The following is a 15,534-nucleotide window of genomic DNA, read 5'->3' as shown; positions in this document are numbered from 1 at the left end:
GTACCATGGCCATATACTTTTATAAATCTAAAAATAGAATATTAGCATAAGAGATTATTTAGTGTATATCTGTCTATACACACCCACGGCACATCGTATATATCACCCTTATTGACATTTCGGCCATTAGCTTCGGAATAAATACCCAGGGGTGCAGTAAAACTTGATACCTCCCATGGGCGTACATATAAACACTCCAACAGGTCACAAGCACACCATAATAACACACTTTACATTCCATATTATATTTTATTAATTCGTATAGATTTTCTTACCAATTCTTCGTCGTTCAAGGTAGCACGAGGAACAGCCGATGTTAATCCAGCATTCCTTTTCGTAGCAGCCATAGTCTATACGCAAATTAAATATATATTATTTTAAAATATATTAAATAAATAAAATACTGTTTAACCAAGCAGATAAAATCGATTATTATGTAATATTATACATTGATTATTTATTTTAGGTTATTAAAAATTCATAAATCATAATAACTGCATTTTTACAATCGCTTATAAAACGTGAAATATATTGAATTAATTTTAAAATAAAGTGAACTTTTTTTTTATATTAAAATCAAGATATGTATTTATAAATTGTTATTTTGGTTTTGATTGATTAAGTATATAATTTACTGTTGCTAATATCCAAATATTTTGTATTTTTTAAAATCGTTGATGACAAAAAATATTATTGTAGGATAAGTCTTTGTAGCGAAACAATTAAGAAGGACTTTGTATAAAGTTACTATCACTTGTAGCTCTAAGTTGTGATTCTACAATACATAATTAATAATTTTCTGTATTACTAACTCTATATGTATTAGTTAAAATAAGTTTCTCTATTTTTTATTTCATGAAAAAAATATACTTTGTTTGATACTAATAATTATAAATAAAAGCTCAAAATAAGCAATAAATAATTCAATATATATTATGAAATTGAAACCTAGAATAAAAATGCAAATAAAAATTATTTTAAAGTATTTTAATATTGCAAAATAATTGACTACTAAAATCAGTGTGAAAGTATAGGTATAAATCGACAATCATATCTTTGTGACAAAAAATGCAAAAATGCTATACCGCATTTTCGTAAATAATAAAAAAAAAATCTTCAAATATAGCATTGAAAACTTAAAATTTTTCCTTTAACTGATATCGACTTTACTTCCATATTTATGAATATAACTTTTGATATTTCCCTAGTGTATAATAAATATTAAGAAAGTGTTTTTTTAACGTCATAATGAAGATAAAATTTTATGTATTATATTATAGTAAAAAAGTCAACAAGTAGCACAATGTATGTTTAGTGTCAAATTAATAATAAAACACCTGTAATGAGTGAAATATCATGTATGTAGGAAAACATTTCGTGCAACATACTGCTAATAGATTAAAAACAGGTACAAAATCAATATAACGTTGTTGTTTTCAAAACATAATATGTTAATGATAGGCTCCCGTAGAAAAAGCTATTACTTTAAAATAAAAATCATACATAAATAATATACTTTTTTAAAGCGTATTTTCAATAAAATTAATAAGTTTTAGATTTTGTACCTTGAGCACCTGTAGATCCATCCAGGACGAACATGAATAGAAGATATCGAATTAGTATGACACATAATATATAAATAGTATGATTAAAGCTGCTGATCAATGCTTGTTTTTTTAGGCTCCTTTAACCGTACTTAGTTTTAATACTATGCATGCTCCATTTACTAGATAGAGTTAGACATTAAACGGATCGTAATATTTAATTGGGGATAAAGTTTTTTTTTTGAGTAATGATACAGACAATATAACGTCAAAGCTCTAGAGCTTCCTACCTTTTTGATTTACACGTGGGCTTATAATTATAAAAAGTATCAAATGCCCCTAAGAATATAGGTAACAAGACAAAGTGGTTGTTAAAACCCCCGCATCGTGAAGTAAATAGCTAGTTTTCAGACATAAAGGAGAATTACAAGCAACTATATTTTAATTGTATTGACATTTAGAAAATAAGGGATTTAAACACACAATCAATGGGAAACATAACATATTTGTGTATATAGTATATATTGTGTATATCGCTGTGTCTTTTAATTGTATTAAATTTATTAAAACATAATCATGTATCTTACCAGCTCTGAGACCAATGGTATGGATTTTCTTCTAGGTCTGATATCAGGCATGCTGTCAATGTTACTATAGAATGGATTGTGTTCGGGATGTCTGAAAAAAAAAACAATAATATATTACAACAAAAAATAATAATGGTAATTATGAAAGTTCATTACAGCAGTTGGAAAATTTTAATGAGTTAATATTCTCGAGTTCTGGATCTCGTTCCGCCTCTATATAAAATAATTTGAAGGGTGGACGATTTAATTGATAACGTCAAAAAGGGAGGATGAAAACACGAAAATTGGGGTTAAGAGGCCGAATCGTTTAGGAATTTAATTGCTCGGTTTATTTATTACAAAGGAGCACTAACTCGTTTTTTTAAACATATATTTTTGGTACAGCTTAATCTGCGGTTTAATCGCCACCGCATCGGTAGTTCAATGTTGCCGCATAAAGGATTAACCAACAATGGATAGCCACATAGATCAGTTAATGAAGTGGAATTTAGTAGAATGTGACCGACGACCCTTTGTTGTTACAAAGTCATCCTTGAGTCCGTCTCCGTTAGACTAAATAGGCTCACAGCGTTATTCGACCGCAGGACCGATTTGAGAGACGGGAAGTTCAGAAGGAGCTTTGGATTGAGCAAAAAAAAGGGGGATGTTAGATTCAAATCTACTTAACGTCGAATATATCGGATAAATTGGATACATGGATCTTAAAAGGAGCTTTTGTCAAAATATATTTTTAGTTAAAATAATATATGTTTGTTGTCGACCAGACAACAAACAAATATTATTTCACAATAACTTTATCATTTTTGTAATAACCCATATAATATAAATTGCATGATATTTCCTTTAGATTAGTCATTTGCTTGTAAGAAATGTGCACTTTGCAAAAAAATGTGATAAATAACATTTGGCTTCGTAGATTCGTATGTGATTTTTATTATTGAAAAACACATCAACTGAAAAAAACAAATTATTGCCTTATGAATTTATTTAGATTTAATCTTAATTAAACTTACATTTGAAATTACGTCATACATGAGTTAAATAAAAATATCATTAGCTGTTAATAATAATAATGCAGTTTATCTAATTTATTTTTATCTATCACTTACACAAAAGAGATTTTTATGTTATTGATTTTAACAATTTGTTATTGAAAAAATAAATGAATAATAATAAATAATTACTAGCACTTATTTTTTTTTTGTTATAAATTTTAAGAGATTGAAAATTCGTGCATGCATATTTAAATATCAATAATCAATGAAAATCGGTAAAGTAAAAATAATAATATTAATAACAAATATTTTTTCTTATTCCTAGACGTCACAATTATATATTTTCAACGCATGGCTATTATACAATTTAAGAGAAATATGCAAGAAGAACAGTATTATTTGGGCCATTATTTATTGGGTTTGTAATTTAGCTAAGCATAGTTTTATATTTATATTTTGACTGAGATTCTATATTGATATTTAAACAGAGAGCAAAAATATACTTTATTAGACCGTTAAATTGTTTCTGAAATATTTTATTTCTTAGTAAATGTGTTGAGTCAAATAAGTTAGTTTTGCCATTGTATATATGAACAGCAAATATCAATGTCATGTTTATTAATTAAAACACTGTTAAATTTACAATTGAAAATAAAGTGCTTTATACATCCAATAAAAATTGGGTTACTTTGTTAAAATGGAACACCACCGTGAGAATACTTTTATAAGCTTAAGTCACAAACTATACAATATAACTCAGGAAAAAATTATATCTTTAGTCCTAAGAAAAAATAACGCGGTACAATGCTTTATCGGCCAATGAAAAAAAAAGATCGCCACCATTATTTAATTGGCTTCTTTACTAAAAGAAAGATAGATAACGTTTTATACCATGTATATAAATACTAGAACACGGGAAACCAAGAATTATTTTCCTGAAAGTCTTCTCAGACACTTTTACTAGCATCTAGCTCTCTAGCTTGAACTTGAACCATGAAGAGGCCAATTCAATTTTAGACTAGCGAGGCCAAAAGCCGCCGTGTCTCTCGTATCAACTGGTCCAGCTAAACGTTCGGAATCCATAGTTTGACCCGTACCGAAGGACAGCCGCAATAAAAGCTGTACTGATTATTTAATAAAATGTTACCGACAGTTTTTAACGAAGTTATTAAACATTATAATAATGAGCTAGTCGTAAGATTATTAATATTACTGATCGTTTTATTTAAAATTTTAAAAAGCTGGCTATTAAATTCTTAGCTTTTTAGCAGACTTTAGGCACTTCAGATATACCATGTTGCAAGAACAACAAATTAATCTATTATACATATAAGAAACTCAAATAAAATATAAATAATCGTGTTTAAGTTTGTTTAGCATAACTATTTAGAAAAAAAAAGTTCTTGGTAAAATCACGCATGAAACTATTTTTAAATAAAATTATTGTTTTTTATAAAAATAAAGCTGCTTTTAAAATTTTTTTAAATGTGTATTTTAAAATAAATTAGTTTCTTATAATTTTTAATCATTTTTTCTCTTCGTATCCAATTGTTTTGTGCGGATTTATATACTTTTTTATTATAGTTAAACGAATTTAAGCGTTGAACTAAACCTCGAATAGAGTTGTTTCGTAATTCTAAGGCTTCCGAAACCGTAAAGGATATTTATCGGGCCGATAAGGAGGAGTCCCGACTCTAGCTACAATTTGTTAAGATTTGTGCAGTCAAGAGTAGTACATAACTACAAACTTCGACCCTCGCACACATATTTATCTTTTAAATATTAATTCGAACGACTTTTGTGTACATATAAAGCAAACTTCTGAAGCTGGAACCACTTGAAATGAGTATTTGCATCCGCCTCGGATTATTACAAAACTTTCAGCGCGATAGGAAAATTTTTCACTAACGGAAAACTTTCATCCGGGCTCCGCAATTTTATTTCAACTTTCTAAACAACATTGATGTTTTAACATGGTGAGATATTGTTATCTATTTTGGGTTAAGACAACAATTTATGAAGCACACAATATATTGTATTTCATTTGGAAAATGCACGCTCAAAGCACGTGAAATGACGCTTTGAAAGCTGCAGCTGAGTTTATGAACATATTGGAGGATTAGTAATTAAAACGCTATGTGCACCTGGAGCTTCAAATGCAGCATTGCGACGAAGATAGATTTTGAAAAATGAATTGCTCTACATAATGACTGGCAATTAATATCTCAGTAGATTTAAATATAATATTGAATAATTAATATAATGCTCACCCTGCTGCGCGTCCACCAGCATCTCCAGCTCCAGCGGCTCCATTCTAAAAAATAAAATAAAAATAAAAATTAATAGGCTTTAAAACAATAAAAAAATAAAAAAACAAACGTGCAATAAATCTTTCACGATTCCTTTACTTGAAGCGCAAAAAAATTGACTTAAAAATTTTAACAATATAAATACAATTATTTTGATTCGTGAAAAATTTATTCGTTAAAATCATAAATGTTAAAAATTAATTAAAATAATAATCGATTTATTGTACAAAGATTGCTTACAATTGACATCGTATCACATCGAAAGCGCTAAGGATACAACCACAAATTGTGGCACAATAAAAATACGTATAGGTAATAAAATTGCCATATAAAAAGTAACAATCTCAAAAGCTGTGTTAATAATACCTAATAATTGTATATAATGATTACATAATAATAATAATAGACACACCACATTACTCATGTGTTTTATCGCTATATAATTTAACTTAATAACAATATAATAACATTAACATGGTAACATTTTCGTTAACATTACACATTATGGAGACGCAGCCGTTATGAATAATAGTTAACAATAAACCAAGTTGTATTTGCACGAGCATAAATCTCAATTTGGTTATTTACGCATATGTATAATTTATAGGAATAATTGAATCGTTGTTTATTTATTTTTATATGCTTGATTTCATTTTACGAAAAGGCTTTCAAAGCTTATATTTTTATTAAAAAAAAATAATGGAAATTATGAGATCGTACATTTATGAATCAGAATATTGTTTCAATTCCGTTACTATGTATGTACATAGTATGTATTATATTGAGCATTATAAAATGTATACATTCTAAAAGTACTTTATACAAATGTATAAAAAATTATTTAATTACTATTTCAGTATGTATATAATAGGAAAAAGTTTATTTTTTAAATGTATATATATATATATTATATTTTTTTTGAATGAAGTGATGTTTTTCAGTACTGTATGTATATATTTATATGAACATGATTATTATAAAGCTCCGTTCGGGGTCCTTAAACTTTCGTATACTTAAAGCTAATAATTAAATTAAAACGAAAACAAATTCGTCAAGATTATTGCTATACGATAATACTTCAAAGCGAAATTCGTGACTTGATTTTTTTTTTCTACGTTTCGTTAAGTTTAATAGTGCATCTTCACTAAGAACTAGTATATTTTTTATATAAAAATTTGCTACTACTTTACATATACGTTTTGAACACTTATTCATTACAATGGATAACGATGTATATTTTAGACGTAAAAAATCATAATAAATTTATTTATTATTAATAATTAAAGATTTACGCGATACTCTGTGATCAGATTGTCGTTTTACATTTTAACGTAAAGATTTTTAAAACCGCGCTGACGAGGGTAATACAAAGTCTCTAAATCCTTGCGACGTTTTAAGCTATAACTTTGTAAATACGAATGTAATACGACCGCTCTGGTGCCGAAATAAATATTTTTTACAAGGTAACATTACGGCGCGAAAATGCTGTGTAACCGTGGCAGTTAACGCAAAAGCGTTTTCGATCCCATATCTAAATTGTTCGATAAAAGCAATATCAGGAATTAAATGACCCAAAAACATTTGTCGGTTTCGTATGAAAAACGTATGAAAAGTGAGTTGTAATATCGGCGGTTCTTTGACGTATTTCCCATTGGAGCTATTTCAGTAATTCTACATGTGCAAAGCTTTAGTACTATCATATAACTAGAATTGCCTTAGGTAGCTTTGGTTACATATATGTGTTAATACTGATGGTTGATCATTTTATTGAACTAGCAACTATGTATTTTTGTAGCCATTTATTATTTTATTTTGATTTATGATTTTTTTATGTATTTGTAATGTTCGATACATAGTTACAATAAAATACAAATAAAGCAAGTCTTCGTTGAAGAAAAATCCATCTAAATGTTATATAAAACACAAAATTATTGTCTAATATATCATAAAATAACGCACTAGTATAATACACATCAAATGTAAGAAAGGAAGTCTTGGTTTATCATATTAGTCTCAAAAGCAGGCCCTTATTGTATCTATTATAGTATATTTCAAAAGAGGTAATAATTTATCTTGTTTCTTCTTTGCTTATTCAATCGGAAAATAACAAAGTCTCAATCGTTAATCTTACGAGAATGCCTTCAGTATTATTATTCCTGCAATATAATTACATCTCTTACGCAGTCTAATATTGACTAAATCAATAAGACAATAAAAAGCACCTTCTAATGTTACTAAAATCTACACAGCTTCATAAGATTTACTACGCTATCGTCTTTACATCAAAATATTTTAAATTAACATAAATAACACAATTTAACAAATTTCATCCATCTGGATATAAATAATTAATTAATATACAAGAAATACTTTTCATCTATATTTTTTAAGTTAAAGTAAAATATTGATCTGTTTAAATAATTCCACATTAGTGCTTTAGCATGATATGTCATATGGAAGTTAAATGTCAGGAAGATTTGATGGATGGAATTGATGAACGTAGAATTCGACACAAAAGTATCGCTATGGTGTATATTTTAATTTCTCTATAAATTAATAAATAGTTTCTTTTTATATATTTTTTTGTTGATTATTGATATGGGTCGTTAGTGAATTCGAACGTGATAGCAAAGTTTCGATAGTTCATAATTAACGTAAATAATTAAGATTAATTACACTTGTAAATATATAATAATATAATAACATAAATTCGTGCCATTTATTAATGTGGTGGTCTCCTCGACAATTACAATTATAAAAGCTTACAATGTTCACGTTTCGTAATTTAAAATTAACTCTTAACTTTAATTTCATATAGCTTCTGCATAATGTAGCTAACACCTGTACTAACTTTGTCTTTTTCTGCAGCAGCTTGAGCGGCCGTCTCTTGGTTGTTCTTCTCCTCGGCTTTCCGTTCCTTGAGCGTCTTCAGCAGCTTCCATTTACTTGATAACGGCCCATCCTTCGCCGGAGGTGGCGAAACAGACTCTGGAGGAGGTGGTTCTGGAACAGCAGGAACAGGATCTTCTTCCAATTCTTCGGCACTTTGCTCTCCAGGACTGTCGGGGCCTGAAGTTTCACCAGAAGATTGGTCATCGTCGTCGTCAACTTTATCATCGTCTTCTTCTATATCGCTTTCTGCTTTTGGAGGAGGAATCGGTTCGATTTCTTCATCTTCTCTCCACCCTTGATACTCAGTCACTCTAGCAAACTCCGCATATGCAGACTTGGGAGCGGTCAAAGGACTTTGATTTCTATCATGTCGGCGCTTAGGAGGCTCTCTTCTGACTTCTTCTCTCACAATCGGCTCGACTGGTTTAGCTTTCATTTTTAATTCTCTCAAAACAAACGACATCTTTTCTTTTAGATCTTCATCAGGTTCAAATAAAGGACTTTCTTCAATCTCATATTCAGGCTCTTCAGGAAGTGGTTCGCTTCTTTCAGTTTCTAAAAGAGATTGTCGCTCCATTTCTTCCAATTTTCTCAATTCATAGCAATACCATTCGTCTTCTGAATCGATGCTATCTTCAGTGCTCTGCCTTCTTGATGATACTCTCGATCCACTTCTCCACGAATGAGTGCTTCGATTATCATCGTCGTCGTGTCTAGAATATGGAACGTCTAAACTTTGTTGATGCCTAGGCATAAATCTATTCGAATGACTTCGAACACTTTGCGTAGAAGGACTACCTTCTGGAATCGGACTAGGTTGTTCAACGGATACTGATCTTATGATTTCAGGGGGGCTAATTTTTTTCTCAGTCTTTTTTTGCACCTCAACTGGAGGAGGCTCTTTAATTGTCTCCTCTCTTTCGTCAAAAGTAGATAAATCTTCAGATTTAATTGGCGGCTGCGGCGGCAGTTCTTCAAGACAGATTTGCTCATCAGAAACGGACGATGATTGTCTTAACCTATATTTACCCAAAGCTCTTGATACTGCAAATTCCATTGAACCACCGCTCATCCCGTAAGATTTTCCTTCACCACCAGATTCATCTGAACCACCGCTTCTTTTCACATCTCCTATAGTAGCAAATATTGAAGATGATCCACTTTGACTTCCGGAACTTTTGTTTCCTTCTTCTTCTCCAGGAGCATTATCGGATAAATCTGTCTCTGGTTCTGTTTTATGACCATCTGAAAGTTGGTCTTTATCTTTTGAGTGTCTCTTTTTTACTTGGGCGAATAAGGGATGAGAAGGGGGAGATGTTTCTAAAGAGCTTCGAGGCGGTGAATCACTTTTTTGCGAATGATCTGATGATTGTAATTGCTGCTGTTGTTGTGGATGTTGCTGTTGTTGTTGTTGTTGTTGTTGTTGCTGATAATGTTGTTGTTGTTGCAGTTGATGCTGTTGCTGTTGGTATATTATATCCTGCTGCTGCTGCTGATGATTATTCAAATGCTGGTTTTGATTTTGACTTGAAACCATTTCGAATTGTGCGTGTGTATTTGTTTGTGGTTGAGCTTTCGGATAATGGTGATTTTGTTGTTGTAGTTGAAGCTGCTGAACTTTTTGCTGCTGATCCATTTTTTCCTGTTGACTCAACCGTCTTTGCTTTTTATTCGTAGCTATTCGTGCGAACATTGTGTTATCTAAAGGCGTATCAGAGAAAACACCGTCGCTGTCTTCGTACTGCGCACTGGAGCGTCCGCTGGACCATTCATTTTCAGATGTTTCCGGATCGGATAATGATTGATGACTAGTGCTCGTTTTCCTTTTAGCTTTTTGTAAAATACCCGACATGGTAGCAACTAACGGATACTTTTTCTTCTTTCTGGGCAATGGACCGCTTCCGCGCCCTCTGGCAGCTTTCAATTCTCGCTGACTATCTGCTTCGTCTCTGTCGACTCCAGACGGTAAAGAGTTCGATCTATTTCGTTTAGGTAAGTGTAAATCTGGCAGCCAACTGCTCACAGAGCTCATGGCCTGTTTTAGTGACCCTCTTTTTGGCTTTTTAACTATTTTTTCTTGCGCTTTAGTAGTTTTTAAATCAGACGAAATCGATAGATACCCTGAGTGCGAAACTAATAAACCACTTGTATTGTAGTACTGATCACCTGATTGTTGACGCATTGGCGCTTGTTGCTCTCGCATGTTTCTATTTCTCATATCTTGCTCGTTAGCTTGTGGATAATCTTTTTGAGGCCAAGGTCTGTGATTCTGTTGCTCTTCTCTTCTTCTCATATCGTTATCTGAAAACATCTGCGCATTTTGATAAATCGGCTGATTGTTATTGTGATGTACATGTTGATGCTGTTGGTGTTGTTGATGTTGTTGGTGTTGTTGATGTTCCTTCTGTTGTTGATGTTGCTGATGTTGTTGTTGCTGTTGCTGCTCATATTCTCTTTGCTGCTGCCTAAAATATTCTTGTTGAAGTTGATTTTGATATTTTCTAGCTTCCATATTATTAGCATACGTTTGTGAGGTCATACTAGCAGTCGTGTCCATGGAACTGGACGTCGAGTCGTGAGGTATATGCGATGCTTCAGGCGCTAGCCACGCCGCAGGGTCGTTATAATCTGCTTTTGGCAAATGAAAAGTAGACGTATCGTACCTGGCTGATGTCGGGTAATATGATAACGCGTCTGTTATATTACCTGACGGAAACATTGTTCGATACATAGCGTTTCGGTATCCTTCATGATTTGATAACCCTTCGTTCGGCATCGATCCAACTGATACGCCTCTAGTTAAAGCTTTTCTTCCCGAAGATCCGTGTATAACCGTCTGCGCTTTATAATTCGGCTCAGGGGGATATCTGTGAGGCGATTTTTGAGGAGCGTTCACCGGATCGTTATATGATTCTACAACATCTGGATGGTTTTGAGTTAAGTTGGAACTTCCCGAAGTGTATACCGACGTATAGTTTTGCTCTCGGTTGCTACCGGCAACTGAATATATAGCCGGCTGCTCGTTGCTATAAAGAAAATCACCATAGAGATCGGGATTTAATTGTTGATCCGGTAATCCAACCGAATTTAAGTCGATTTCAGCATTATTACGTAAATTCGCCATGTATTGGCCATAAGCGTCGAATCCGACTTGAGAGGGCTGCGGAGATCTAACGGTCGTGAATGCAGATTGATGAGTCGTTGGCGCCGAAACTGGGACGGATGCCGCTCGTTTTGGGGTCACATAAGAATCAGTTTCACTCTCGATGTATTTTTTCGGTTCTGCGTATGTGACTTGTTGGACGTTTGGCGGTCGTTGTGGCGGTGTTTTGTTGATTCTCGGCGACCCCGGACTCTTCTCCATACTTGACCACCCGCTCATGGACGATAGCCCTGAATCTGATTTGTTTGCGACGATGTTGACCGGTTCTTTTTTGACGTGTCTCGGTGACGTGCGCGGTGATTTTGGAGAGCGTGGACTTAATCTACCATGATCGTGTTGTTGAGTAGTTAGAGCCGACGGTTGACTAACCGCCGCCAGGAAGACGGGCGACGGACCTCTTTGCGGTCCTGGAACTAAAGTGCTTTCAGGCATAAGGAATGTTTCGCCGCCGTCGTGAGGAGCTGGTGGCGGCGGACTAGGCGATGGAGAAGAATTCGCTCTACCCTCGGGCATCTGAACGTTTACTCTACTACCCGAGTCCACATAGCCGTCTTGTCGAGTCCTGATGCTATGCGTCGAAGGTGTTGGCGATTTAAGCTGAGATCTAGTCATTTCTTCGCCAGCTAAATTATTGGACGACGAGTAAACAAATATTTTATTATAGTTAGATGCGTCACTGTAAGCATACGACGTATCGAATCTATCTCTAGACAATGCTCCGGGAGATTTAGGAGTTTTGATGTTTGATTCTGCATTAGCTACAGCCGTACTATAAGCCAGTCTTCCAGTTACCGTTGTATAAGGTTCCGTAGCAGTCGACTTTTCTATATGGAATTTATGTCTAGGCGACGTTACGCTTGGCGATCTAAAACCGCTTGCCATCGCGTCGGCAACTTCCTTATCTGTGCTCACTGTACTATCAGCTATAGATACTCTCGATCCGGACCGATTAGTGGCAGTAGCTTGAACCGTTGTAGGTATGTTACTCGCCGCTAATAACATTAATTCTTCTAATCCTCTAGGCCCGCTACTAAAAGTCCAATTGTCTGAATCCGCATAAATTTGCCTTAATTGCTCGTCGATTATGTTACTATCTTCGGCTAGCGTTCGAGAATCTATTTCGCTCTCGACGACTTGGTCGTGTTTAGCGTGTTGCGGGCTTATCAGTCTACTTTGTAATTCTTTTAGATCTTTAGAATCTTTTTGTAATTTTGTAGTCAGCCTATCTAATTCGTGTAATTTTTCTATAGCTATTTGGTCTATTGAGCTAAGCCTAGAGAGTTGCGCTAGATCTTGTTCGCTAACGCACGGCGAGTTCCCCCTGTAATCTTTATAGTCCATGGCGCTGAAAACTTCCTGCCGTTCGTCTTCTAAAGCTTGCTCCATAAGCTCTCTGACTTCGTCTTTTACCGCGTGCGGATCCTCCGTATCTTCCGGGTCTTCCCATATCATGTCGAGCTGTGAAGGCGGACGCGAAGGATCGTTGCATACTAAATCTTCGCGGTACGCTCGATTGAGACTTTGGTAAAAAGCCTCATCGGAATCAGGTACGGGAAGTTGCAGATCAGCCGGGTCCACGTCCAGATCGACGATCATGCGCGAAGAAGTGGTCGGTTCGACGCCCTCTTCCAAGCCATCTTCGACTGTACCGTTGCCCAAAATCTCTCTGATGACCTCAAGTTGTCCCAGTCGACCGGAAGGAGCACTTCTGTCAGCGGAATAAAAATCTAATAGGTGAGCGATGACGCCTTGTTGCTCACAGAGCAACCCCTCCAATCGCTCTAGTCGCTCCCACATCTTGATGTACTCCTGGGAGAGAAGATCCAACGCCCGCCACGCGTATTTAAGCTCCGTCTCCAAAATGTTGAGCCTCGTGCCCAACCTCTCCATGTAATCGCTGATGATGTAATCAGTCTGGCCTTCGTAGCCCCCCGCGAGGGCCACGATTCCGGAACCCTCTCCATCGAGTTGCCCCGGCCCCTCCATCACATACCACAAAGGGATTTTACATAAAGTAAAAATATTTACGTACTGACCACCAGTACTTCACTACGATATATTTTATTATTTGGATTAATTCACAGAATTAAACGCAATTTTTATTTTTCACAAGTTGAAATTTAAAAAGAAAAAAACGTTATGATATGAAGCGAGCGCATTGATTATTATTTAACCACATAGTTTGATATGATTTTCGTTGCATTTTTACCAGTCACCATTTTGTCGCCAAAATGGCGCATCGCGTTTTGCAACGATGCGCCATATTTGGCATGACGCTTCAAAACGACACTACATTTTTTTATTAATCACTGATATAGTTTGTGTTATTGTTATTATTCTTGTTTAACTATTTAACATAACTGTTCGAGTCCTGTCCGTTTACCACTACGTTCGATAAAATGCCATCGACACACACATATGATTAGACAAAGATTAAATAACACATATGACGATCTGTAACAAAAAACACAACATTGTTATATAACTGTAGAATAATGTTAAATATTTCAAATTCTCTCATGCGAAACATCATCGTTCAAATATTTCAACTCAGTCGGGAGCTAAATGAAACAATTTCACTTTATAAACTTTATTAAAATATTTAAATACATACATATTTTATTTAATACCGTACATGTATACGTTTCGCGTAAAAATAATAAATGTCAGCAAAATCGTAAATAAATAACGTTAAAAATCAACATATTGAGTAAATTTCATTCACCGCTATGGAAAACACGAAAAAACGGAAAATGAAAGGATCATATAGCTTTTCAAAGTAATGTCATTCAATACGACAGTGAGGAAGATAAGTGACGGGGAAGACCACGTTCAAATATTTACGCGATCTGTAAGGATCTTCGAGGGGGAGAACGTTGCTTACACGAGAGCTCCTTCAAAATAACAGAGAAACGTTTAGAAGAATAGGATTTTGCTTTAAATTAATTATATTAAATAAATATTTACCAGTTTTTAAAATAGCAATACATTTTAATGACACAAAAAAATAATAACTATAATTATATGTAAAATTACCCAATATGGCTAGTTTCTATCTTTTATTTTATTTTTGATTATTTTGTAAATGACAAACTTATGTTTTAACCCTTTTAACGCGAAGCCCATCATATAATGGATCACCAGATATATGTTTTTTTTACCAAAACTAAAGGAAGATAATTATCAAAAATCATTAGATATAAAAAAACAGCTTTATACCGTTTGATTCCATCATAAAAATAATACTATTTAAGTAAAACAAATTTATAAAAAAATTAACTTAGACCTACGCATTTTGATGCGTGCTTGTGTGAGTTTAAATTCACAGGTGTGTTTATGCCGCTATTGTTTACACTAAGCGATTCGAAACTAGTACTTTTATTCGTGTCATATTATATTTAATATGATAAAAATATTTTGTTGGTTGAATTATTTCGATAATATAAACACTAATTATTTTTAAACAGTAAAATTGTGTATTTTACTTTAAGTGAGCATTGAAAAATCTAGTCCGATTAAATATCAACCGCGCTGGGGGAACACTCGTTAAAGAAGCATTGCGGCAAAAGAGTTTAAAAAAATTGATTCAAATTATTATAGAATTTATTATAAAGTATATATTAAATTATTTTGGTTTGATTTTTCAAAAATAAAAAGTAAAATTTTTAGCTTAAGAATAATCTCAAAGTTTTCAAAATTTTGTTTAAGATTATTAGTGTATAAAAACTATAGTTAAATAATTATTTTTTGCTTAGTTAGCCGTAAAAAATATTTAAGCGTCTTAGAAATAAACTATATATTATCTCTGCAATATATACATAGATATTAATAATAACAATAAGTGTATTGGTAATGCACAAGTTAAATAGCAATGAATTCTGTCAAATATTTAATTTAAAAAACGAGACCTAATATGGAATAACTAATTAATTAGATTCGACATGTAATTTTATCTTTGTAGAGAACATCCTGTGGTACATTGTAATTATATATTTATGTATATAGATTAGGCGTAACTTAATAACATGTATTATTTAAGCTAAT

General features: G+C 33.2%; 1 protein-coding gene across 12 annotated transcripts in view; it reads right to left on the bottom strand.

Moving 5' to 3' along the window:
* Positions 1-15,534, bottom strand: part of unc-13 (protein unc13 homolog) — a 403,791-nt gene that overhangs the window by 84,331 nt on the left and 303,926 nt on the right. For 5 of the 12 annotated variants that reach the window (XM_088194185.1, XM_088194186.1, XM_088194189.1 and 2 more), the window contains 3 exons: positions 5,397-5,440; positions 2,132-2,222; positions 276-350 (listed from right to left, as the gene is read on the bottom strand). In XM_088194185.1, coding sequence (XP_088050311.1) covers positions 276-350; positions 2,132-2,222; positions 5,397-5,440 — 210 coding nt within the window. Of the gene's footprint in view, positions 1-275; positions 351-2,131; positions 2,223-5,396; positions 5,441-8,286; positions 14,038-15,534 lie in introns of those variants that run through there. The other 7 variants (XM_088194177.1, XM_088194178.1, XM_088194180.1 and 4 more) reach the window with 2 other exon arrangements.

The sequence above is a fragment of the Plectrocnemia conspersa genome, unplaced genomic scaffold, assembly GCF_051122295.1.
Source record: "Plectrocnemia conspersa isolate PC_06_02 unplaced genomic scaffold, ASM5112229v1 ptg000010l, whole genome shotgun sequence".
Taxonomy (NCBI): Eukaryota; Metazoa; Arthropoda; class Insecta; order Trichoptera; family Polycentropodidae; genus Plectrocnemia; species Plectrocnemia conspersa.
Note: the sequence above shows the minus strand (reverse complement) of the source record. Positions and strands in the feature narration are given on the sequence as shown.